This window comes from Lepidochelys olivacea (genome assembly GCF_965140295.1).
Source record: "Lepidochelys olivacea isolate rLepOli2 genome assembly, chromosome: 3".
Lineage (NCBI taxonomy): Eukaryota > Metazoa > Chordata > Testudines > Cheloniidae > Lepidochelys > Lepidochelys olivacea.
Genome location: NC_140413.1, coordinates 176081963 through 176108380, shown reverse-complemented (window position 1 = coordinate 176108380; position 26418 = coordinate 176081963). Strand labels below are relative to the sequence as shown.

At 40.4% G+C, this 26418-nt stretch overlaps 1 protein-coding gene across 4 annotated transcripts in view; it reads right to left on the bottom strand.

Moving 5' to 3' along the window:
• The window catches only part of PRKCE (protein kinase C epsilon), a 532143-nt gene that overhangs the window by 101773 nt on the left and 403952 nt on the right, over positions 1–26418 (bottom strand). For all 4 annotated transcript variants that reach the window (XM_084622252.1, XM_084622253.1, XM_084622254.1 and 1 more), the window contains one exon: positions 7836–7990. In XM_084622252.1, the coding sequence (XP_084478378.1) occupies positions 7836–7990 (155 nt within the window). The remainder of the gene's footprint in view (positions 1–7835; positions 7991–26418) is intronic.

Below are 26418 nucleotides of genomic sequence, written 5' to 3'. Positions count from 1 at the left end.
TTCTTCTTAATAGTATGCGAATGTGTCCTTCATCACAACCAGTCTATTCATTAGAAAGTGCCCAGAGCTATAACTTTAGGAGGAATGCATTTGGGTCTGTAACCCCCAAAAGCTGAAATAAGCTAGCTAGGCACACTGAAATATTGTTATTATTTATCTGTATTACCATAGCACCGAGGAGCCCTACTCTTGGATCAGGATCCCATTGTGCTAGGCACTGTACAAACACAGAAGGAAAAGATAGTTCCTGTCCTAAAGAGCTTACAGCTAGGGCTGTCAATTAATCACAGTTAACTGAGCAATTAACTCAAAAAAATTAATCGCAATTTAAAAAATTAATTGCAATTAATTGCAGTTTTAATCGCACTGTTAAACAATAGAATACCAATTGAAATTTATTAAATGTTTTTGATTTTCTACATTTTTATATATATTGTATTCTGTGTTGTATCTGAAATCAAACTGTATATTATTTTATTACAAATATTTGCACTGTAAAATGATAAAAGAAATAGTATTTTTCAATTCACCTCATACAAGTACTGTAGTGCAATCTCTTTATCGTGAAAGTGCAACTTACAAATGTAGATTTGTTTTGTTACATACCTGCACTCAAAAACAAAACAATGTAAAACCTCGGAGCCTACAAATCCACTCAGTCCTACTTCTTGTTCAGCCAATTGCTAAGACAAACAAGTTTGTTTACATTTAGGGGAGCTAATGCTGACTCTTCTTATTTACAAGGTCACCAGAAAGTGAGAACAGCCATTTGCATGGCACTTTTGTAGCCAGCATTGCAAGATATGTAATGTGCCAGATATGCTCAACATTCGTATGCCCCTTCATACTTCGGCCACCGTTCCAGATGACATACTTCCATGCTGATGGTGCTCATTAAAAAAATAATGCGTTAATTAAATTTGTGACTGAACTCCTTGGGGGGAGAATTGTATGTCCCTGCTCTGTTTTACATGCATTCTGCCATTTATTTCATGTTATAGCAGTTTCAGATGATGACCCAGCACACGTTGTTCATTTTAAGAACACTTTCACTGAAGATTTGACAAAATACAAAGAAGGTGCCAATGTGAGATTTCTAAAGACAGCTACAGAACTCGACCCAAGGCTTAAGAATCTGAAGTGCCTTCCAAAATCTGAGAGGGAATAGGTGTGGAGCATACTTTCAGAAGTCTTAAAAGAGCAACACTCTGATGTGGAAACTATAGATCCTGAACCACCAAAAAAGAAAATCAACCTTCTGCTGGTGGCATCTGACTCAGATGATTAAGATGAACATGCATTGGTCTGCACTGCTTTGGATTGTTATCGAGCAGAACCCGTCATCAGCATGGACACATGTCCCCTGGGATGTTGTGTGAAGCATGAAGGGACATATGAATCTTTAGCGCATCTGGCATGTAAATATCTTGCGACACTGACTACAACAGTGCCATGAAAATGCCTGTTCTCACTTTCAGGTGACATTGTAAACAAGAAGCGGGCAGCATTAGCTCCTGCAAATGTAAACAAACCTGTTTGTCTGAGCAATTGGCTGAACAAGAAGTAGGACTGAGTGGACCTCCAAGCTCTAAAATTTTACATGGTTTTATTTTTGAATACAGTTTTCTTGTACATAATTCTACATTTGTAGGTTTAACTTTCATGATAAAGAGATTGCACTGCAGTACTTGTATGAGGTGAACTGAAAAATACTATTTCTCTTTTTACAGTGCAAATACTTGTAATCAAAAATAAATATAAAGTGAGCACTGTACACTTTGTATTCTGTGTTGTAATTGAAATCAATATATTTGAAAATGTAGAAAACACCCACAAATATTAAAATAAATTGTATTTTATTATTGTTTAAATTAATCGCGATTAATTTTTTCAATCGTTTGACAGTCCTACTTACAACCTAAGTAAAAGAATAAACTAACCTACAAAAAAGACACCTGTGGTTTAAGATATTTCTCATCCCTTATCTCTTTAAAGTGAACTGTCATTGTGACTGTTCAGCTTTCTTATCTTCTGTTTTAGACTGAGTGCCCTGCTGACTTATTTAACTGGTGATGAAGTGTACTGGAGAAATACTGCACTGTATAGCCATTGTTCTCTAAGATCCTCATGGAAAAGAGACATACAGCTCATAGGGTTATACTCTTAAAATTTGGCTTATAAGGATAAACATGAATGTTGGTGTTTGCCTTAATGTTGGTGTTTGCCAGTGGTGCCTCAATCTAATTCCAGTGGCCTCAGCTGGGAATAACAAGAATTCATTAAGTATCCTTTCACAGATTTTAAGGCCATAAGGAACCTTTATAATCACCCAGTTTGATCTTCTTCACAAAACAGGCCATAGAATTCCACCCAAGTATTCTTGCATGAGCTCAATATGTTTTGGTTAAACTAGAGCAGCGGTAGGCAACCTATGGCACGCGTGCCAAAGGCAGCACGTGAGCTGATTTTCAGGGGCACTCACACTGCCTGGGTCCTGGCCACCGGTCCGGGGGGGCTCTGCATTTTAATTTAATTTTAAATGAAGCTTCTTAAACATTTTAAAAACCTTATTTACTTTACAGACAACAATAGTTTAGTTCTATATTAAAGACTTGTAGAAAGAGACCTTCTAAAAACGTTAAAATGTATTACTGGCACGCAAAACCTTAAATTAGAGGGAATCAATGAAGACTCGGCACACCACTTCTGAAAGGCTGCCGACCCCTGAACTAGAGCATATAACAATAAGGGCTGTGAAGTGCGGAGAAATATAAAAGTAGCAGTCAGTGGAAGTGGTTAGACTGAACTGATGGTCTCCTCCTAACTGCTAGTTCAGTGCATGCTCCTCTACACTGAAGAGTACATTAAACTGCTGATGACTGACTTTAAGGAGTCAAATGGTCCATGGTCTTTCATCAATGGGTTCACAGGCAAAATCAGTGTTGTGGTTTCAACTCAAGTCATGAAGTTATGGTACCATTTTTCATAATTGGTATGTCTGTTTGAATGGCACAGCACAAATAACAAGAGTGCTGCTGGTCTGGGCTGACCTAAAGGGGCTTTCATTATAAACTTTATGGGTAAGTCTGTGCAGTGCCTGACTGACTCTGCTTGTACTATCAGTCCCAGATATGCCTAAATACCATCAAATACTAGATTGTGGGGGAAAATAATTCAAGATGACTTATTACTTGTTAAGCTCTGAGAGTGTGTTTAGCACTTTGAAGGACATGGAAGACACACTCCCTACACTGAGGACCTTCCATAATCTCATTAGAATGACATCACAAAGCATATCGAGGTTCAATCATACAGCATGGCTTTTTAAAAAAACAGCAATACATCTTTATATGGGAATATTTATATAAATTGAGAATGTGACCTTTGTTTTCACCACAAGCAGCAGAATCAGATCAACAGCATTGAGATACATAACTCTATTACACAAATAATTTAAACAAGACCGGAAACTGCTGTTGAGCCAATTGCAAAGGCATGATCTTAGAGCTGAATTTCTTTTTTTCAAATGGGAAACTTGCTTTCCCTTTTAACTCTGGAGGAAATGAGGATAATACTGGCTATTGAAGAAGATCATCACTAACTAGCCTTGTAACACTCTAAAAATCTAATCAACAAGCCAGAGCACTAGCTAGAGAGTTGCGCTTTTGGAAATAGACAGTTATGTTTAGCTCCAAAGAGATACTTCCAAATATGTGGCTAAGCAGAGGCCTGAAGACATATTAGGTACTTTGAAACATTACTCCCTTCAAACATGGTCCAAGCATGCCCTGAAATACTGCCCATATAAGCACCATTTCCCACCATGGAGAACACCCACTAATTTCATAGCACACTGTCTTTGGTAGAGCTATCACTATACAGGAAGTGTGTATTACTTCATTTGAGTGTCTGAGGGTAGATTAGGTATTTTGATTGGTGGTTAATCCAGGGCAAAGAGTACTTTTTTTTTTTTTTTTTTTTTACTTTTGCTAGCTCACCCCACCACTTTGGAGATATAAATGAAAAAATTAAAACTAAATGCCTAAATGTCAGTGCAATGTTTCAAACAATGATGATGGATCTTTTCCCTGAAAGATGACTGTATTCTGGGGCATGTTAAATACTAACAAACATTTTAGCATTCCTCGAGGGCTGTTCACACCATGTATGAGTCATGACCTTTTCTTATAGTATATTATATAAGTCAATTTGTGTTGCTGTTGAAAAAAAGGCCAGTGTCACTGTGTGACATATTAATAGGAGTGTCATATTTCAGACTCATAATGTAATTGTTCTACTTTACTCAGCACTGGTGAGGCCTGCTGGAGTACTGTATCCAGTTTTGAGCACCACACTTCAAGAAAGATGTAAATATATGGGTCCAGAGTAGCAAAAATGATAACAGGTTTGAAAAACATGACCTATTAGGAAAGTCTGAAAGAATTGGGCATATTTTGTTTAGAGAAGAGGACTGCAGGGACATGATAACAGTCTTCAACGTGAAAGGTAGTTATAAAGAGGATGATGATCAATTGTTCTCCATGCCTCGTCAGAGCAGGACAAGAAGTCTCGCTCAGATTGCTAAAAGGGAGATTTAGATTAGATTTTAGGAAAATCTTTCTAACTGGTTACTTAGGGAGGTTATGGAATCCCAGTCATTGGAGGTTTTAGGGAACAGATTAAACCAGGGGAGGGCAAACTACAGCCTGTGGGCTGGATCCGGCCCATCAGGGCTTTCAATCCGGCCCGCAGGATTGCCAGCCCCATGGCGCAGCCTACACCTGTCTGCCCTGGCCCTGCGCTGCTCCCAGAAGCAGCCAGCACCACATCCCTTTGGCCCCTGGGGAAGGGGGGAGCAGAGGGCTCCGTGTGCTGCCCTCACATGCAGGCACCACCCCATGCAGCTGCCATTGACCAGGAATGGGGAACCGTGGCCAATTGGAGCTTCGGAGGTGGAACCCACAGGTGAGGGCAGCACGCGGCGGAGCCACTGTCAGGACACACTGGCCACTTCCGGGAGTGGCAAGGGGCCAGGGCAGGCAGGGAGCCTGTCTTAGCCCCGCTGTGCGCCGCTGCCATCCTGGAGCCGCTCAAGGTAAGCGGCGCCAGGCCAGAGCCCACACCCTGAACCCCTCCTGCATCCCGCACCCCAATCCGCTGCCCTGAGCCCCCTCCCACACTCCGCACCCCTCCTGCACCTCAACCCCCTGCCCTGAGCCCCTTCCTGCACACCACACCCCTTCCCATGCCCCGCACTCCCTCCTGCACCCCCAGCCCTACATTCAGGGTCCTGCATATAATTTCCCCACCCAGATGTGGCCCTCAGGCCAAAAAGTATGCCCACCCCTGGATTAGACAAACACCTGTCAGGAATGATTCAGGCATACTTGGTCCTGTCTCACTGCAGGGGATGGATGGTGGGGGGTGGACTAGATGACCTCTTGAGGTCCCTTCCAGCCTTACATTTCTATGAGTCGATGATTATGATGATATTATGGATTAGAGATCTTCAATTGTTTTTTAAAAGTAATTGAAATGTATATTTTTATATGTTGTTATGGTTCTCAGTGACCTTCAGGTGAGAAAGTAATAGTTACTAGGAATAAAACAATGTCCAGGTCAAAGAAACTGTAGTAAAATAAAGCAGCAGGAAGGGATGTGTTCTTAGTGAATTTTCCTTGCTTTCATCTCAGAAACCACATTTTTTTCTTCTCATTTGTCTCCCCTGAAACTAGCCCTAGTACAAATACTCCACCAATTATTTTAATACCACAGCATGGCTTACTACAGTGTGCCAGAGCTATGGCAGTATAGGCTACTGAGTAAGAAGTTGAGACTAACTCAGCGAGCTTTAAACCACAGAGCATTGCTCACTCATCAGCGTTTAGAGTGTGCTAAAAAGGCATCGTTAAAATGCGTGTGTACACAGTGATAAAGTGTAGTTCAGAGCCAAATCCCAATGGCTTGACATATGAGAGAGAAGGAGTAGAGAGAAGGTTATTACACATATCCATATCAGGAAGTTGTCGTGTAATTTTATCAATTTGGATTTTCTTCACACTGCGGGTAATTTGTCTGAAAAGTGACCTTTTTGTTTGGTTCACTGAAATCAGTAAATTAACTGCTAATTACTCAGGGTGTAAATTCCAGCTACCAGTGCTGAGAAATGAACAATAGCCTATTTAGAAGAACTAATCCTCAAAATCCTTCACTTGTTAAGACACCAAACTCCTCCCCTTCCCTCCCCCTCCCCCCAAAAAAGGCAATTTATGAAATTCTGACACATTCAGAGGGGGTTACCTAAACCCTACTGATGTGTTGTTTTGGAAATAAATAAACCGGGGTGGAAGAGTCCTTACATAGGCAACAAAGGTAAGATATATATTTAGGGCGTGAGCACTTGGAACCATTTAAACCCCAGAAGAAGAGGGGTTGGAAAGGGTCCAAATTGTATCTGATGAACTGATTTTACTTCTGCAAAACTTACAACCTGATTGTCAGCGTTGTGGATCAGCCAGACATCCGACTGCAGCTAGAGATGGCCAATCCTAGGACTGGTCAACACTTTTCTGTCAAAAAACTGTTTTTTGACCCAATAAACATTGTCAAAGAAAAGTGTCTGCTTTCCATGGAAAATTTTGACTTATCATCAAAAAATGAAACTTTCCCACTTTTTGATGGGAAGTTGAAAGTGCCCATGGAAAGCAGACACTTTTCTGTGAAAATGTTCATTAAGTCAAAACCCCACTTTTCTATAAAAAAACAGTTTTTTGACAGAAAAATGTTGACCAGTCCTAGGGTTGGCCATCTCTAGCTCTCTCTGAGTCCATTTTCCAAGAAGCTCTAACGCAGCATCTTTAAATATGAGTTCATCAATTTTTTAAATTCCATGTCCTCAGATAGACTTTTTTCACATAAAAAATGTAGGTCCCCTAAAATAAGTCATATCGAAAATTTGAGATTGGGAGTAGGAATATCAGAAACTCTAATATATATCTATGGCCTGCAACAGACTTAGAGATTTCAATAAGGTTTAAAAGACCCACATCCCAAAACCTACAGCTATGCTGCTTGCTTCAGGCAGGCAAGATTTATCGCAAGTGGTGACAGGCTGCCAAAAATAATTTAAAAAGAGAGGAAGGGTGAAACGACAAGATAAAGGACTTAATAAACATATGGATAACAGGGTGAAAATTTCCCAAGTGGTTCCTCATTTCTAATAATAAATATTTATTCTTAAATGCATTCTCCATAGCACAACAAAAATGTTCATAAATTGGTTTGGTTTGTTTTATTTTAAACTGGAAGGGTAGTGATTTAGTTTAGTTTTTGTTCAGATGGGAACTTTGGGCAGTAACAAGCAAATCCAAATTGTCTGCAAAGAGCCACTTCCTGTTAGGGATTGAGACTTCATCCTAACAGTTAAAAAGAAAGGCCATTGCAAACTACTATCCTGATTCTATCAGACTGGAGACAAGTAGGACAAACAAACTCAGGAAGTGGCAGGGAGTTCGAAAGCGAGAGGAAATCTATGGCACAGAGAGGAAAGTGAAGAGATTGCGCTGATCTGCAAAAAGTTCACCCCTAGGTCAGAATGTGCCAAGCTTTTCAAAAAGCTTTATTTGTACTATAATACAAAACTGGCACACACAGCTGGCGACTGCTGCAGAGACTATTCAAATGTTAACATTCTGAATGATAAACTGCCAAAAAAAGTTCTATGTAAGCAAATTGGAACAAACAACTAATCTAAATCTAGTTGCTAAGAGACAGAGGTTTACAGCCAAATTCACCCCCAGCTCTCAAGAATACTTCATTCTTAATCAAAAGAGTACCTGTAGATGACGCCATGTTGGTGAAGAAACATGAGTGCTGATGTGACCTCTGCAGCATAGAAGCGGGATCGAGGCTCGTCAAATTTGCGTGAGCGCTGAATTTGAAACATTAGATCTCCACCATTTACATATTCCATGACGAAAAAGAGGCGGTCCTGAAATTAATTAAAACAGTGCTATTTAGCTAATTTCTTTCAGCCACACAAAGGGCTGCTTTAAACTACACATTAGGCGACAGCAGGATTTGCGTCAAGAAACTGAAGAACAAACGCTACAATTCTGAACTGGGGAAAGCTGACAACCAAAAAACAATAAACCCCAGGGAAGACTGATTCAAGAAAGAGCGAACGAAAGAGAAAAGGAAGAGAATTAAAATGTGATTAAAAAGTAATAAGGATTTTTAAAATAGTACAATCAGCTTTTTATTTTTAAAGAAATATTTACATGCTCTTTAAAAAAACATTTAAAATAAATATTACAACACAATGTCGATTCTGTCAGCTGCTGAAGGGCAGGACGATTTTGCAGATTGCCTGTGCACCTGGCTCCCTATCCTTACATATTTATCAGCTACTGGGTCTATAAAATGCCTTTTCTTCCAAATTATGACTTCACACTACATATTATTAATAATTTTTTATATGGAAACCAGTATTGCCATGAGAAAGCAGTGAAAAATCATGAGTCAGGCTTTCTCAAAAATCATAAGATTGGCTTAAATATAATCATATTTTTTAAAAAAATCTATTTGGGGTTCTTTTTAATTGTCTTCTGGTTTTTGAATCTTCAGGGTTCATTTTTTCATACTTTTCTCCATAGCAATGAGGGATAGAAACCCTCTTCATTTTTCAGTGCCAGCTGCCATTCTCACACAATGACGTGACTTTGGGAGCTGGGGCTTTCAGAAAAACACCAAGTACTATAAGAGTCACAATATAAAATAGCAGCAATTGGCAACACTGAGAAACCAAATGTGAATGATGCATTTGCATGTGAATGCAGATCAAGCATAGGCAAAGAATATGGTATATACATTTTTATCATCACTGTCCCATTTTCTCTAAAGGTTTATTGCCCATCCTTAGCATTTTGCCTAATTATATCATTAGCCTTACTCCTCCCCACCTTGCGCTTTTGCCTTTTGCTTGGAACCCTATTTTCAGATTCTTTATTATTAAAATACGTCTTTCTATGCACAATGTCTAAAACAGATCACATATTTTACAGATTAATACTTTTTAATGGACTAATATTATCTAATGTAGTTGGTCTCAGAACTCATATAAGTTGACTGTCTTTACTCTGCCCTAACTGAGGCCCAAATTCAGTAAAGCACTTAAACACCACTGACTTAAATTAAGCACGTGCTTAAGTGCTGTCCTGAATGTGGATGCTTTCCTGAAGGGGGGCTTGAAACATTTGCTTAGCCTAGTAAAGGTCACAAGTGGAGGATGTAGAGGAAGAAAATGCAAGCACCCCCACTGTACACATCAGAACATAGGAATTGCCACAATGGATCAGACCCGAGGTCCATCCTATCCATCATCCTGTCTCTGAGGACATGTCTACACTACAGCTGCTACAGTGGCACAGCTATAGTGCTACAGCTGTGCCACTGTAGCACTGTACTGTATAGACGTCGTAGATCAACTGAGGGGTTTTTCCACTGCTGTAGTTAATCCACCTCTCTGACAGGCAGTAGCTAGGTCAATGGAAGAATTCTTCCATCAACCTGGCCATGACTATACTGGGACTTACATCGATCTAACTATGTCACACAGGGCATGACATTTTTCACAGCCCTGAGTGATGTATGTAGATGATCTAAATATCAAGCCTAGACCTGACAGTGACTGGTACCCGACAGCCACCATCACAGTCCTTTCCTGAAAGGAAAGACTGGGGAAACAATAGCCTTACTGCTGCCAGAAGTAACAGACACTCCAAAGGGAATGGTATAGGCTATAGTCTTGCCACCTGCCAGACTGACTCAATATTGCCAATCCAAAGTGTTCAAAAATCATGAGACAGGTCTCCAAAAATCATCAGATTTAAACCCTCATGATATTTGTGCCAAACAAAATAATACATGTGAGGTTCTTTTTTATTCTGATCCTCAGGTCACATTTCTCAACTTTTTTCTGCAATGATGAAGAATAGAACTTTGCTTTAAAATAACAAAAAGAAAAAGAAAAAAAAGCGGTGAAATGCTCATATAATCCCATGACTCCAGAAACTGGAGCATTTAAAAAAGCAACAAATATTGCGAGACTCTCAATAAAAATCACAAGACTTAGCAACACTGTCGACTGAGAGATTGCAGAGATGTGGGGCAAGGATACATTATACTTCCAAAGAGGAGATGCAAGCACCTCTTTTCAGAACATTCCCAATCTTTATTCCAAGAGGTGTAGTGCATACCTGTATGCTCTGCAGGCAGAATGCCTCTGAAGATTTGCATGGGAGAGGTACAACCAATTCCCAGCATTACTGTGTTTTACACCTTCCCATTTGGAGAGGACATGGGAAAACATTACAAATATGATAGGGATGAGAGGTCAAAGTCTGTGTCATTCAGTTGGCTAAAGTAATTCCTCCCAACCTCTTACTTTAGTGATCACCTTTTCACTGTAGCATTTTATGTTCTGCCAAGTTGGTAGAGTCTGGGCATGACTGCACAGCAAGACAATCAGGCAGTGGGAGGAAGGGGTCAGCATTTGCTACCTAACTATGACATGCTGGCTGAATCCCAAAAATGCAACCCACTGATGCGTCTACACCAGAAGAACAAAAGGACTCAGAGACATCAAATGCACAAAATGCTGTCGATTGTCCTTGCTATGCTATAGAGAATCCTGCAGGAACAGTCTTTCTATGTCATGAGACTGCCAAGTCACCTATTCCACACTACTCAGCACTGTGAGTGAAAGAACTCTGGAGTAATTTCCTTGTGGGATGAAGATAAGGGAAGCAGTTGAAGACACGTAATTACAGTGCTTATGGTTTCTTTCTTCAGTGGGGAGATACTACTGGAGTGGAGACTGTATATTTATCTCCTAAACTGCCCATACTGCCCCCTTGACCTTGATTTTATTGCAGGCTAAAATTTAATGACCTTTGGATACTCCTACCTTACATGAACAGAAGTACCTTCTAGAATTTTTGTAATCCCAGTCTATTTTCAAAAATGCTCAACTTTCTTGACTCTGATTTGAGCAGAGAGGATGCCCAACAAATCTTATGCAGAAATCTCAGCAGAACCCTCCTTCCTACACAGACCTATTAATATTTTCTGTATGTTACTTAAGATGAGCTCCCAGTTCTTGGATGATATCTTTAATCTTTCATCTACACAGAGACTAACTCTGTAACTCCAGTTGGGTGCATAGGGAATCACTTCAACATCACTACCCCAATTAATGACTTCTGTAGATGCAATCATAGTACTTGCATGTTTGGTCCAAATAGAGCCCATATTCTGCTTGGAGTCCTCAAACACCTATCTGTGGCAATTCTAAGCATCACATACTGTTGAGGTCAAAATGTGATTTCTGTGGTTTTGGTTTAGGATCCTTTACAAGGTTTTCCTGATTTGACCAATCTAGAATTTAATCTGGATTGTGGAGCCAGATGTGTTGTGCTCAGTTTGAACACAGGGGATTCAGCAACAACTCCGATCCCAGGAATGGCAAGGTACTAAGTCACACATCTCCCTTCATTCTTTCAGATGGAAGGCAGCCTCACATGGATTATATTATACACACTTAAATGTACTTTTTCCATTATGTGAAAGGGTATCAGACACCTTGTGTATTGACCAATGTTATGCCCTACAAACAGATTGCTCATCTCTCCAGGCAAGTGTTCAGATTGGGTTTTGGATTTGCTGGTTTAACAGCACTGTGGATAAATTTATCCTACCGTGGTATTTGCTTGACATGGCATTAAGTGCCTACAAAATGCTCTTGTAGGTTACACTCTCCTACTACATACATTTACATTTCAAATAACCTACCTAGTTTTCCCAGGTGTGTATTACAGCCAGTTTTATTGGAATTGGCAGCCAGAAATGTCTTTGAAAATCATGTTTTCCTTATGTTAAGAATTCAGGTGAGGATTTTTTATTTTAGTATAATGTCAATTTGTATAATCCATTATAATAAGATGCATCGTGTCAATACTGCAACACTGGCACAGAGAGCATCATCCTGGAGAAAATAGGACTCTTGTATTTTTATAGGTTTCAGAGTAGCACCTGTGTTAGTCTGTATTCACAAAAAGAAAAGGAGTACTTGTGGCCCTTAGAGACTAACCAATTTATTAGAGCAAAGCTTATGCTCTAATAAATTTGTTAGTCTCTAAGGTGCCACAAGTACTCCTTTTCTTTTTGTATTTTTATGACACCCGGCTTTTCTAAACTATTATTTGGCTTTTCATTTCCTATGCTCCAGAGAAAGGATCTGCTCAATCTGGAATGGGCATAAATCTAGACTAAAATAGGAGCACATGTGTTGGCATCTATATCAAACTCTGTTTGAGAAATCTTTTACCTAGGTATTTTTCTGGTTCCCATCACTACAGTACCAGCTGAGAAAAAAATGTATTGTTATTAAACTTTTTGCACCCACAATTTGGGTTCCTAACACAAAGAACATATGTATTCTTCTGTTATCTCCTATTTTTCTCCCATTATGTTGGATCATATTAAAGAAGTTCTGTATGAAAATCACAAATGAGTTTGGTTCCCCAGAGTTTAAATTCCAGGGTATTACTAATTAAGAGGTCTCTTGGTTTTTGGTACTGTTTCTCTCCCTCTATGTATGAAACTTGCAAGCTGCTAATTGTGTTAGTACATTCTAAGACAGAGTCTGTTCTCAAAGCAATTCACAGAGAGAGAGACTCAAAGCAATACTCTAACAACAGAAACAGCACCCAGAGACTCCCCACCCTTTTGTTGTATTAACCATTGTGATTAAAATAGAGATAGAGGATGGATGTGGATGGATGCTTGGTGTGGATAATAACTGAATGATCAGGGAGGTGCCAGCCTAAGAATCCAGTGTCCATCGGCTGAAGAAGGCGTCAAGTGGAAATAACCAGAGGACCCCATCCGGAGGGCAGACTGGAATCCACCCAACAGCCTCAAGAATGGGAGAACCAAAGAACAAGATAACATCTTGGAGCCGTCAGGAATGTGCTATCTGCTGATTGATTCAGCAACAGCATGATGAAGCAATTCCCATAGACTGGCATAGGAAGAAATTCCTATAAAAATAGACTCTAAAAAGTGAGAACTTTGGGGTCTGATTCTGCAAACCAACTTCCAGGAGCATCAGATGAGCATCTGACAAGGCCCTGCTCCCTCCTCATGTCCAGGCCACCTGGCCAGTGGCTTGGCATGAGCAACTCTAAGGCTGGTAACTATGATAACAACCTTGCAGAACCTGTGTGTGTGGGTGTGTATGTGTATGTGTGTGTGTGTGTGTTTGTATGAATGAATGTGTGAATAAATATGAGATTGAATGGAATGTTATAGCTATAACTAACTGCTTACTATGATTCTTTCTGTATTCACAATAAATGTGGTATTTTGCCTTTTTCCCTTTAATAAGATCCTGCTGGTTTTTATTTTATTGGTACAACATTTTGGTGGAGAATTGCGAAAGGGGGAATATTGGTAAAAAACCTCAGTTATTGTAAATATTGGTGTGCACACCGCCAGCTCTAGTGAGCTAGGCATTTCTATTAGGTTAAACCAGACCTGCTGGCCTCCGAGAAGGTAGCAGGAAAAACAGATTAAACCAGACCTGCTGGCCTCCGAGAAGGTAGCAGGGGACCTGCTGGCCTCCGAGAAGGTAGCAGAAAAACAGATTAAACCAGACCTGCTGGCCTCCGAGAAGGTAGCAGGGGACCTGCTGGCCTCCGAGAAGGTAGCAGGAAAAACAGATTAAACCAGACCTGCTGGCCTCCGAGAAGGTAGCAGGGGACCTGCTGGCCTCCGAGAAGGTAGCAGGGAAAACAGATTAAACTAGACCTGCTGGCCTCCGGGAAGGTAGCAGGGGACCTGCTGGCCTCCGAGAAGGTAGCAGGGAAGAACAGGTTAACCGGACCTGCTGGCCTCCGAGAAGGTAGCAGGGAGAAATAGGTTAACCAGACCTGCTGGCCTCCGAGAAGGTAGCAGGGAGAAATAGGTTAACTGGACCTGCTGGCCTCTGGGAAGGTAGCAGGGGACCTGCTGACCTCCGGGAAGGTAGCAGGGGAAAAACGCATAGATTAAGCTATGATTTCAGAATCTAGGCTGTGTCACTTGCTAAGTAATACCAGCAGTGACAAAGAGATTGAAATATCCATGTTAAGATGTTTAAAAGAAAACAGGGTAAGCCAGTACCAGAGGGAGGAATGGAGTCAGAAGGAACTCCAACCTCACCTTTTGTTAAAGAAATTACACCTTTTAAACAAATCCTTCAAAAATGTGGGCACAGTCCTTGGACTAAACAAGCCCTAGCTGATGTCTGCACTATTTCAGACCTAGAGGATAGATTGGCTCAGTATATCCTCATATACAAACCTTCTAGTGCTGCCAAAAGAGATGCAGCAGCAATTTGGTTGTTGTGGGAGGCATGTAAGGATTCTTCCCTCCGCTTGTCTTCATGTAAAGAGGAAAAGGCACAAACGGAAAAGGGAGCAGACAATTGGAAGGTGCTGGCTACAAATACCCAAAGCCAGATGAAAATAGTGAAAGAGGCACTCCAGGAATACAAAAAGAGTGAAAAAGTTAACTCTGCAGAGGCTGGAGGGAGGCAGGTAAAGGGGGAGAAGGTCCTATGTACGGCACCCCCAGGCATAATTACAAAGAGAAAAGAGAGTAAAAAAAAAAAAAAAGTTAACTCTGCAGAGGCTGGAGGGAATTAAGCAGTTAAACTTTGTATTTCACCCAAACAACTTTTAACCGAAAATGTTAAAAAGGAAAAGTGTTAGAGCATTCTTGGTTTCTTTGCAGCCATTCTGAAAGAAAAATGGGCCCTTTTCCAAAGGAATGTCTGTAAATTAGCCAGGCAAAAATAAACTATCTGATTAAAATCATTTGACTGGACAATTTAGTCAAATTTGCTAAAAGAACATAAGAGGGTTCTATTGGAACTTAACTGCCTCAAATGTATAAAGGGAATGTAAGATGTAAAAAACAGAGCAGTGTGGAAGGGATGTTAAGGAAAAGAAAACGTGTATGTATGTATCTGTGTGTGTGTAAATATGTAAAGTTCTAAGGACCAGTTAGTTTTGTTTTTGTTTTAAATAATGCCACTAAAAATCCATTTGACTCTTTAATTCAAAGTTGCAAAACTGACCGACCTTTTTGCTAGACACAGGTAATTAGTGTTGTTTGGCTTTGGGATTTGGCATTTAACCCTTAAAAGGTAACTCAATGCTTTACAAAATTTAAAATGTTTTTAAGTTGTGGCTGCAGCAGGGCAGTCAAAATCAGGAGAATATAAAAAAAAAAATTTGGATTCTTTTTGTTTGTTTTTTGTTTTTGTTTTTGTAACAAAATAGCAGATGAGAGTTGTAGTAAAAAAAAAATTAAAAAAAGACAGTGCCTCTCTGAAGCAACAGCAGGGGTGAGGTGCACAAAACAAAAAGAAGCAATGTTAGAAACACTGAGTCTTAAAATGGCTCTGAGTAATCAGACTGTCACTTTGATAAAGGTACATGAAAACTCTGTAAGCAAAAAAAGAAATAGTGACACCTTATGTAAAAATGGATCTGGATAATGTTATAGAAGTTAAACTATGGAAGAAATGTGCATTTGCCCCAGAACATGTGCAGGGTATATTGTAGAAGGGGCAAAAGAAATGCAAACATACCATGCTACTTAATTAAAATGCTATTAGGGCTCCAAAGGGAGCCACAATAGGTTGGGTTTTCTTTTTCAGATTGCTGTGTGTTTTGGAAGCAGAAGTTAAAAGTAATCAAAACTCTGGTGAAAGTTGATTGTGTCCCTTTTAAGATAGAGTCTCTGAGCTGCTGATGGCTTTAAATCCAAAAGCAGGAAGTTTCTGTGAAAATGCAAATTACCTAAATGATAAAGGAAGGAAAGAACTAGCAGCACAAAGGAGCTGCAGATAAAGGACATACCTGGTCAGCAAACAAATTGTCTAAATAAAAGGCATGGGATAACAAGATAATTTTAATAAATTTAATGATAATAAGTATCCCTGTAACAACGTATAGTGTGTATGATTTTTGGAAAAATCCTTTAAGGTCGTATGGTAATGATGCTTCTCAGTTATTACCTGTAAATAAAACTTAAAGCTTAACACAGCAGGAAAAACATTATAAACTTGGTCTGCTGTATAAGAAGGAAAACTCAGGGATTTAATGACTAAACAGTGGGATAATTTCCCCATAACCCTTAAAAGATAAAAGCCTTTGAAACCTGGCCTGCCTATAGAACAAAAACAGGAAAATATGGGGGCAATTTCTCTGTTTTGCCTGCAATCAGCAAGGGTATTTGTAAAAGAAATATTTTAAGCAATAATCTGCCACCCCAAAAGGGGTAGAAACATGTTTTTTTGTCTTTCAGAAAATCAGGAAAAGCTGCCAGCTGAAAAGCAACCCAATACCATGAATCTACTGTCACAATAGAAATTGTGTTCTGTGTTCTATGTTTTGTCTTGTGTTTTGTGTTGTTGCTAGCACTGTTGTGTGTTTTAAAAAAAATACTGAAGACCTGCAGGAACTTAAAAATAAATTAAGCTTTCTGTCCCAGCTACAGGACAGCCTGATACAAAAACAAGTACATGCCAATGTAGACTTGGTCCAAATTGGTCTGGGTAACCTAAAAGGCCAATGGAATCTTTAGTAATGGCTTAATACTACCACATGGCTTATCCATAAGAAAAAAAAATATTAGAAATAGGAAACTACACAGCCATAGCTATGGGATGCACTGAAATGCAGATACTTGCACTAGCTACTTTGGAACACAAAATGTTCTGGGTCATATTGGGAAATATTAAGGGTTTGATGCGTTTGTTAAAAAAGAAAGAGATCATTGTTTGACACTTATCAATATGAATGGATGCAATATGTTTCCACTATTGTAAACCAGACTTGTTAATGGGAGAAATTGTTGTCAAAATTGCACACCAACAGTCCCTGGAGGCAAAGGTATTGAAGGTTAACCCACTCCCCATATTACACATGGGATCCTTTTGGCTACCCTGGACCTTGAGCCAGTGGGCTGGGGAGGGAGGGAAGCTATTGGACACTAGAGGTTGTACCAAATGGACTCCTCAAAAGTGGGTGTGCCTCACCTTGCCTGTTGCCCCAGAACCTTGTAGTAAAGATACATCACTAGGATCATGTATGTGGCATGAATTGGAATCTCAAACTCAAATTGCCTCACAGTACTTTCTCTTGAATAGGCTACATAGAAAGTGACACTGACGATTATAAATCTTAGTGTCAAAAGGGGGATTATGTTGGATCATATTAAAGAAGTTCTGTATTAAAATCACAAATGAGTTTGGTTCCCCAGAGTTTAAATTCCAGGGTATTACTAATGAAGAGGTCTCTTGGTTTTTGGTACTGTTTCTCTCCCTCTATGTGTGAAACTTGCAAGCTGCTAATTGTGTTAGTACATTCTAAGACAGAGTCTGTTCTCAAAGCAATTCACAGAGAGAGAGACTCAAAGCAATACTCTAACAACAGAAACAGCACCCAGAGACTCCCCACCCTTTTGTTGTATTAACCATTGTGATTAAAATAGAGATAGAGGATGGATGTGGATGGATGCTTGGTGTGGATAATAACTGAATGATCAGGGAGGTGCCAGCCTAAGAATCCAGTGTCCATCGGCTGAAGAAGGCGTCAAGTGGAAATAACCAGAGGACCCCACCCAGAGGGCAGACTGGAATCCACCCAACAGCCTCAAGAATGGGAGAACCAAAGAACAAGATAACATCTTGGAGCCGTCAGGAATGTGCTATCTGCTGATTGATTCATAGAATCATAGAATCATAGAATATCAGGGTTGGAAGGGACCCCAGAAGGTCATCTAGTCCAACCCCCTGCTCAAAGCAGGACCAATTCCCAGTTAAATCATCCCAGCCAGGGCTTTGTCAAGCCTGACCTTAAAAACCTCTAAGGAAGGAGATTCTACCACCTCCCTAGGTAACGCATTCCAGTGTTTCACCACCCTTTTAGTGAAAAAGTTTTTCCTAATATCCAATCTAAACCTCCCCCACTGCAACTTGAGACCATTACTCCTCGTTCTGTCATCTGCTACCATTGAGAACAGTCTAGAGCCATCCTCTTTGGAACCCCCTTTCAGGTAGTTGAAAGCAGCTATCAAATCCCCCCTCATTCTTCTCTTCTGCAGGTTAAACAATCCCAGCTCCCTCAGCCTCTCCTCATAACTCATGTGTTCCAGTCCCCTAATCATTTTTGTTGCCCTTCGCTGGACTCTCTCCAATTTATCCACATCCTTCTTGAAGTGTGGGGCCCAAAACTGGACACAGTACTCCAGATGAGGCCTCACCAATGTCGAATAGAGGGGAACGATCACGTCCCTCGATCTGCTCGCTATGCCCCTACTTATACATCCCAAAATGCCATTGGCCTTCTTGGCAACAAGGGCACACTGCTGACTCATATCCAGCTTCTCGTCCACTGTCACCCCTAGGTCCTTTTCCGCAGAACTGCTGCCTAGCCATTCGGTCCCTAGTCTGTAGCTGTGCATTGGGTTCTTCCGTCCTAAGTGCAGGACCCTGCACTTATCCTTATTGAACCTCATCAGATTCCTTTTGGCCCAATCTTCCAATTTATCTAGGTCCTTCTGTATCCTATTCCTCCCCTCCAGCGTATCTACCACTCCTCCCAGTTTAGTATCATCCGCAAATTTGCTGAGAGTGCAATCCACACCATCCTCCAGATCATTTATGAAGATATTGAATAAAACCGGCCCCAGGACCGACCCTTGGGGCACTCCACTTGATACCGGCTGCCAACTAGACATGGAGCCATTGATCACTACCCGTTGAGCCCGACAATTTAGCCAGCTTTCTACCCACCTTATAGTGCATTCATCCAGCCCATACTTCCTTAACTTGCTGACAAGAATACTATGGGAGACCGTGTCAAAAGCTTTGCTAAAGTCAAGAAACAATACATCCACTGCTTTCCCTTCATCCACAGAACCAGTAATCTCATCATAAAAGGCGATTAGATTTGTCAGGCATGACCTTCCCTTGGTGAATCCATGCTGGCTGTTCCTGATCACTTTCCTCTCATGCAAGTGCTTCAGGATTGATTCTTTGAGGACCTGCTCCATGATTTTTCCAGGGACTGAGGTGAGGCTGACTGGCCTGTAGTTCCCAGGATCTTCCTTCTTCCCTTTTTTAAAGATTGGCACTACATTAGCCTTTTTCCAGTCATCCGGGACTTCCCCGGTTCGCCACGAGTTTTCAAAGATAATGGCCAGTGGCTCTGCAATCACAGCCGCCAATTCCTTCAGCACTCTCGGATGCAACTCGTCCGGCCCCATGGACTTGTGCACGTCCAGCTTTTCTAAATAGTCCCTAACCGCCTCTATCTCCACAGAGGGCTGGCCATCTCTTCCGCATTTTGTGATGCCCAGCGCAGCAGTCTGGGAGCTGACCTTGTTAGTGAAAACAGAGGCAAAAAAAGCATTGAGTACATTAGCTTTTTCCACATCCTCTGTCACTAGGTTGCCTCCCTCATTCAGTAAGGGGCCCACACATTCCTTGGCTTTCTTCTTGTTGCCAACATACCTGAAGAAACCCTTCTTGTTACTCTTGACATCTCTGGCTAGCTGCAGCTCCAGGTGCGATTTGGCCCTCCTGATAACATTCCTACATGCCCGAGCAATATTTTTATACTCTTCCCTGGTCATATGTCCAACCTTCCACTTCTTGTAAGCTTCTTTTTTATGTTTAAGATCCGCTAGGATTTCACCATTAAGCCAAGCTGGTTGCCTGCCATATTTACTATTCTTTCGACTCATCGGGATGGTTTGTCCCTGTAACCTCAACAGGGATTCCTTGAAATACAGCCAGCTCTCCTGGACTCCTTTCCCCTTCAAGTTAGTCCCCCAGGGGATTCAGCAACAGCATGATGAAGCAATTCCCATAGACTGGCATAGGAAGAAATTCCTATAAAAATAGACTCTAAAAAGTGAGAACTTTGGGGTCTGATTCTGCAAACCAACTTCCAGGAGCATCAGATGAGCATCTGACAAGGCCCTGCTCCCTCCTCATGTCCAGGCCACCTGGCCAGTGGCTTGGCATGAGCAACTCTAAGGCTGGTAACTATGATAACAACCTTGCAGAACCTGTGTGTGTGGGTGTGTATGTGTGTGTGTGTGTGTTTGTATGAATGAATGTGTGAATAAATATGAGATTGAATGGAATGTTATAGCTATAACTAACTGCTTACTATGATTCTTTCTGTATTCACAATAAATGTGGTATTTTGCCTTTTTCCCTTTAATAAGATCCTGCTGGTTTTTATTTTATTGGTACAACAATTACACACACACACACACTCAGGATGAGATTCTGGGCCTATTGAAGATAATGGCAAAATTCCAATGGACTTAAATACAACCAGGATTTCGCCCTCATCATACACTTCCCAGTACAGAAACTGAGGTACACCTGAGAACATGTCATTCATTAGATGTGTGTTCAGGATTTATTCAGACATTAAAATGAGGAGGGTACAAAGTGGACAGAACAAAGTATTGTACAGTATTGACAACCAAGTACCTAGAGCAGCTAAGTATTAGATTTGGTTGCATTTATCAATTTTGTTCCAAAACCGGTTTGGATTATTTTTTGGATTCCATATCCATAACATTTGAGAAGTATGTTTTGATGAACAAAAAACATGTGAAACAGTCCTGGGAACTCCTTAATTACATAAACTGAAATAAAAGGAAAAATCACAAACAAGCTATTATAGATTAATCCCCTCTTGGCATCTGTGATGCAAAACCAAAAAAGCAAAGGACTATAAAATAAGCAAATATGTTTTCTGAAGTAAAGATTTTTTAAAAGGTTTTTGTTTCTCCCTTAGTCTAACCTTCTCTCCCATGAATTCTAAGAAGTTATGGAGGAATGAAAACACTTAAAATAATAAATGAAAACAACCTAAAACAGAGACCGTGGGTAAGAGTGTTTCAGGGCAAAGAGGATTTGGGTTAAACAGTCTGGAAGACAATAACAAAAGCTTTCAATTTTAATCTGAATTTCCATGGTACTAACCTTTCCCGTCTTTGGTTTCAACTATATATCTTGTTATAACTTGCAAATCTGCCTGTCCTGACTTGTCTTCAACCCCCATCTCGGCCTACCTCACCGATATAGCCTCCTGGCTGTCTCACTGTCACCTTAAGATTAATGCTGGCAAAACCAAACTCCTTAACTTCCTTCTCAATTATCCTTTTCCTTTGTCACCCTCAGCTCCACAACCTTCCTCTCGGCCACTAAAGCCTGTCAACTGAGGTTATATTTGATTCAGCCTCTCTTATCCCACTCATTTAAGCTGTGCTCAAATCCTGCCTCTTCGTCCTCCTCAATATTTCTAAGATCTATCCTTTATTTTTTATCTCCACAGCAAAAGCTTGTATCCAAGCCCTCATTATCTCCTGTCTTGATTCCCATCACTGCCTCCTCTCTACAGATATATACACCCACATTAGTTTTTGACATTTTTGTTAGCCTAGCTGTGTATATGCTACTCTCGTTCTTTCGTTCTTTCTGCCCTCTCTGTCTGTCTCTCTTTAGACTAAGTTCTTTGAGGCATAGACCATGCCTTCTTTTCTGTTGGGAAAACTGTGGTCGCCTCCAGAAATAAATAGCCATAATCCTGGAGGACATAACTGGGTCATCCTAGGTCATCTTTGAGGAGGTGTGATTGATGACCAAGAACCTCCTCCTAGATATTCTTGCCAATCAGTTTTGGGTTGATACATGATTCTCTATAACCTATTAGTTGTTTATATGTGGAAAGATACCATCGTTGGGGAACAGACTTTCATGTACATCCCAAACAAAAGTTGAGACTGGGAATTACAGCTTTTGCTGTATTGTTTACCACTAAGAAATGATCACTGCCTACCACTTTTAAGAATATATTATCATTATATGAGCCCTTAATTCACCCGATGCTTTGTTTGTTTTTCACTTAACATTTAATGAGATCACAGTGTAATGAAAATGTATTGGTAGAGCACAAGGATAAGTACAATTATTACTGGCAAGCTCAAGAGCACAAACCTTTCCCCAAGTGAACCTTAGGAGCTGTGTGACCCCACATGGAGTTGAACACAGCCCAATTAACTGAAATGAAACAAAGCAGAAATAAATCATCCAATCTGTTTCCCAGTTTCATATCCAAGACGTGTATCCATGCTATATGCCAGGCAAGCACTCTTTTCATTACAAGCCTTAGACTCTAGGATCTATCCCTGCAACCGCTCAAAGCACAGAAATAGGAAAGGCATCAAACATATACTTCTCAAATAGAATTCACAGTTGATAAGACTTATCAGCATTCTCCAAGTGCCATTTTTTCCTTCTTTTATGTTTCTCATACAAATGGGTGTGAATAAATTCTTCCTGATTTTCACTAAGTCCTTAAACTAAGTTCACGGTCTCAGTAGACTTTTCTAAGAAACAGCATCTGAAAGTTACATCTGAATCACATTTTTCCAGACACTACTGAAAAATATTTCAAAACCACACTAGAAAAATTAAGAATGTGTGCTGATTAAGAGTAAATTTAACACACAAAAATAGCTCAGACGTGAATTATACCTTCTGTTAAATGACAGTGTTTTGTGCTATAAAAGTACTAAGCTTGTTATCAATATAAAAGTCAAAATACACAGGAAGCCAGATAAATATATCATATCTTTGGTATGCTGTGTAAGATGATATTTTATTCAAATCATGAGTGTATGAAACTCTTTCCCAACTAGCACAAAACTGTGGTTACTTAACTCTATTTAAACAGGATGCTCAAACAGTTTGTTTAAAATTACCTAAAACTGCAGCAACCGTCCCACCCATTAGAACTTGAATAAACATTTCCTGCTTCTGATTGAAATTGCACAGATACACTGGACTTAGTACACAAAACTAAACAAGAGCCTTAATGAACCAGAATCCTAGATTCAAACATCTCCCCCAACCCCAATCTTGGAAAGTGTCATCTGCCAAATGAACAAGTGTATGGAAGACGAGAGATGTGGAGAAATAGAGAAATAAAACCTCATATTAATTTTATGCCCTTTCAAGTTTACTCAAACATAATCCTTTGACAAGAGACTGTGATATGTAAAAAGGGGGTTATGTTTATAGTGATTATTGTTTCCTATTTTTCAGTGTCTATTTTAAGGCCAATTATGGCTTTTTTTAAATAAAAAATTAAGACAGAAGAATAATTTTTCCATGGTGTTTACAAAATTGCTTCTGTGAATGACTAGAAGAAATGACTTCCACAGTAGTCTCATGTTCCTTGGGATGAACGCCCAGAAATGATGGGAGATGGTGAGAGCTCACAATGTTAAACATTTCAAGAACTGTAAGTCTGGAGTATTTTCAGTGTGCATTTTATAAAATCTGTTCTCACTCTCAGAGTTTGAATCAGAGGTGTTATCAGTAGCTATAATGTACAAATGGAAATCTATACAAACAAGAGGTAACAAATGTAACAAAAATATTTCTGACAATCCAGCTGCTTTAATTTCCTTCAGGTTGGTTGGAACTACCATTGTTATACACATAATACTCAGTTTCATTCCTCTCTCCCTGGTTATCAGTTTCTAATAGCCTTTAGCCCTTTGCTTTCTAGAGGAAGGATGGTCTTGTGGTTAGACAATGGACATGAAAGTCGGGTGATCTGATAAGCTGTTTGTAACTCTGGGAGAGTCACTTACTTTATCTGTGCCACAATTCCCCATCTGTAAAATGGGGATAATAATCCTTCCTTACATCACAGGGCTAATGCAAGTATAATATCCATTATACTTCTGAGGTGGTTAGACACTACTGAGATGGAGGACAAAAGTTCCGAAAAAAAATACTGCTCAATTTCATTTTTATCGAACATTTTACAAACGTTTTGGGGACTAGATGGCCCAGTTGGTAGCAAGATACTTTCCAAATATGAAACCCAAACAGGTCAGCTGTAGCTGACATTTGAAGAAGATAAGAGTATTCTTCTTCACTTACTGTCCTAAACTGCTGTATAAGAACATAAGAACCGCTATACTGGATCATAGAATCATAGAGTATCAGGGTTGGAAGGGACCCCAGAAGGTCATCTAGTCCAACCCCCTGCTCGAAGCAGGACCAATTCCCAGTTAAATCATCCCAGCCAGGGCTTTGTCAAGCCTGACCTTAAAAACCTCTAAGGAAGGAGATTCTACCACCTCCCTAGGTAACGCATTCCAGTGTTTCACCACCCTCTTAGTGAAAAAGGTTTTCCTAATATCCAATCTAAACCTCCCCCACTGCAACTTGAGACCATTACTCCTCGTTCTGTCATCTGCTACCATTGAGAACAGTCTAGAGCCATCCTCTTTGGAACCCCCTTTCAGGTAGTTGAAAGCAGCTATCAAATCCCCCCTCATTCTTCTCTTCTGCAGGCTAAACAATCCCAGCTCCCTCAGCCTCTCCTCATAACTCATGTGTTCTAGACCCCTAATCATTTTTGTTGCCCTTCGCTGGACTCTCTCCAATTTATCCACATCCTTCTTGTAGTGTGGGGCCCAAAACTGGACATAGTACTCCAGATGAGGCCTCACCAATGTCGAATAGAGGGGAATGATCACGTCCCTCGATCTGCTCGCTATGCCCCTACTTATACATCCCAAAATGCCATTGGCCTTCTTGGCAACAAGGGCACACTGCTGACTCATATCCAGCTTCTCGTCCACTGTCACCCCTAGGTCCTTTTCCGCAGAACTGCTGCCTAGCCATTCGGTCCCTAGTCTGTAGCGGTGCATTGGATTCTTCCATCCTAAGTGCAGGACCCTGCACTTATCCTTATTGAACCTCATCAGATTTCTTTTGGCCCAATCCTCCAATTTATCTAGGTCCTTCTGTATCCTATCCCTCCCCTCCAGCGTATCTACCACTCCTCCCAGTTTAGTATCATCTGCAAATTTGCTGAGAGTGCAATCCACACCATCCTCCAGATCATTTATGAAGATATTGAACAAAACCGGCCCCAGACCAAATCAGACCAAAGGTCCATCTAGCCCAGTATCCCGTCTTCCGACATTTGCCAATGCCAGGTGCCCCAGAATATGTAATCATCAAGCGATCCAGCCCCTGTCATTCATTCCCAGCTTCTGACAAACAGAGTCTAGGGACACCATCCCGGCCCATCCTGGCTAATAGCCAGTGATGGACCTATCCTCCATGAACTTAGCTAGTTCTTTTTTGAACCCTGTTATAGTCTTGGCCTTCACAACATCCTCTGGCAAGGAGTTCCACAGGTTGACTGTGCGTTGTGTGAAAAAATACTTGCTTTTGTTTGTTTTAAACCTGCTGCCTATTAATTTCATTTGGTGACCCCTAGTTCTTGTGTTATGAGAAGTAGTAATCATTTTTGTTGCTCTTTTCTGTACCTTTTCCAATTCCAGTATTTCTTTTTTGAGGTGGGGCGACCACATCTGCATGCAGTATTCAAGATGTGGGCCTACCATGGATTTATACAGAGGCAATATGATATTTTCTGTCTTATTATTTATCCCTTTCTTAATGATTCCTAACATTCTGTTTGCTTTTTGAACTGCCATTACACATTGACTGGATCTTTTCAGAGAACTATCCACAATGACTCCAAGATCTCTTTCTTGAGTGGTAACAGCTAATTTAGACCCCATCATTTTATATGTATAGTTGGGATTATGTTTTCCAATGTGCATTATTTTGCATTTATCAACACTGAATTTCATCTGCCATTTTGTTGCCCAGTCACCCAGTTTTGTGAGATCCTTTTGTAGCTCTTCGTAGTCTGCTTGGGACTTAACTATTTTGAGAAATTTTGTATCATCTGCAAATTTTGCCACCTCACTGTTTACTCCTTTTTTCAATGTGTGCTGTTAAACAGCTGCCACTTTCCTTCCAAGAATTGGCTGCATTTCAGCAGAGGGTGTAGTGATTCCTGTTTAAAATAAAGGACTCTATTGCTTGGCAGTCTGAGGTGAAAAGTATTACCATATATGAGTGCAGGGTGTTATTCATAAATTATTACTACTATGATTATCACCATTTGAAAGCAACTTTACTGAAATCATTATTGAAAGATTTCAAGGCCTAGTGGATAAGCACAATCTTTGCTGGTGGCCTCAGTAGTAAATGAACAGACATGCAGACCAAGATGGCCCCTCATTCCTTGTGATGATCCCTCCAAAGTGTATTGAAGGATATTTGAGGGGAGTAGGCAGAACAATGTTGTTCATGCTGTACTTGGTGTGTGTCTAAATAGTGCATGTTAGGTTTCCAGGCTGTTCCAGGAAAACCACTATTAAAAGTCACTGCTGAAA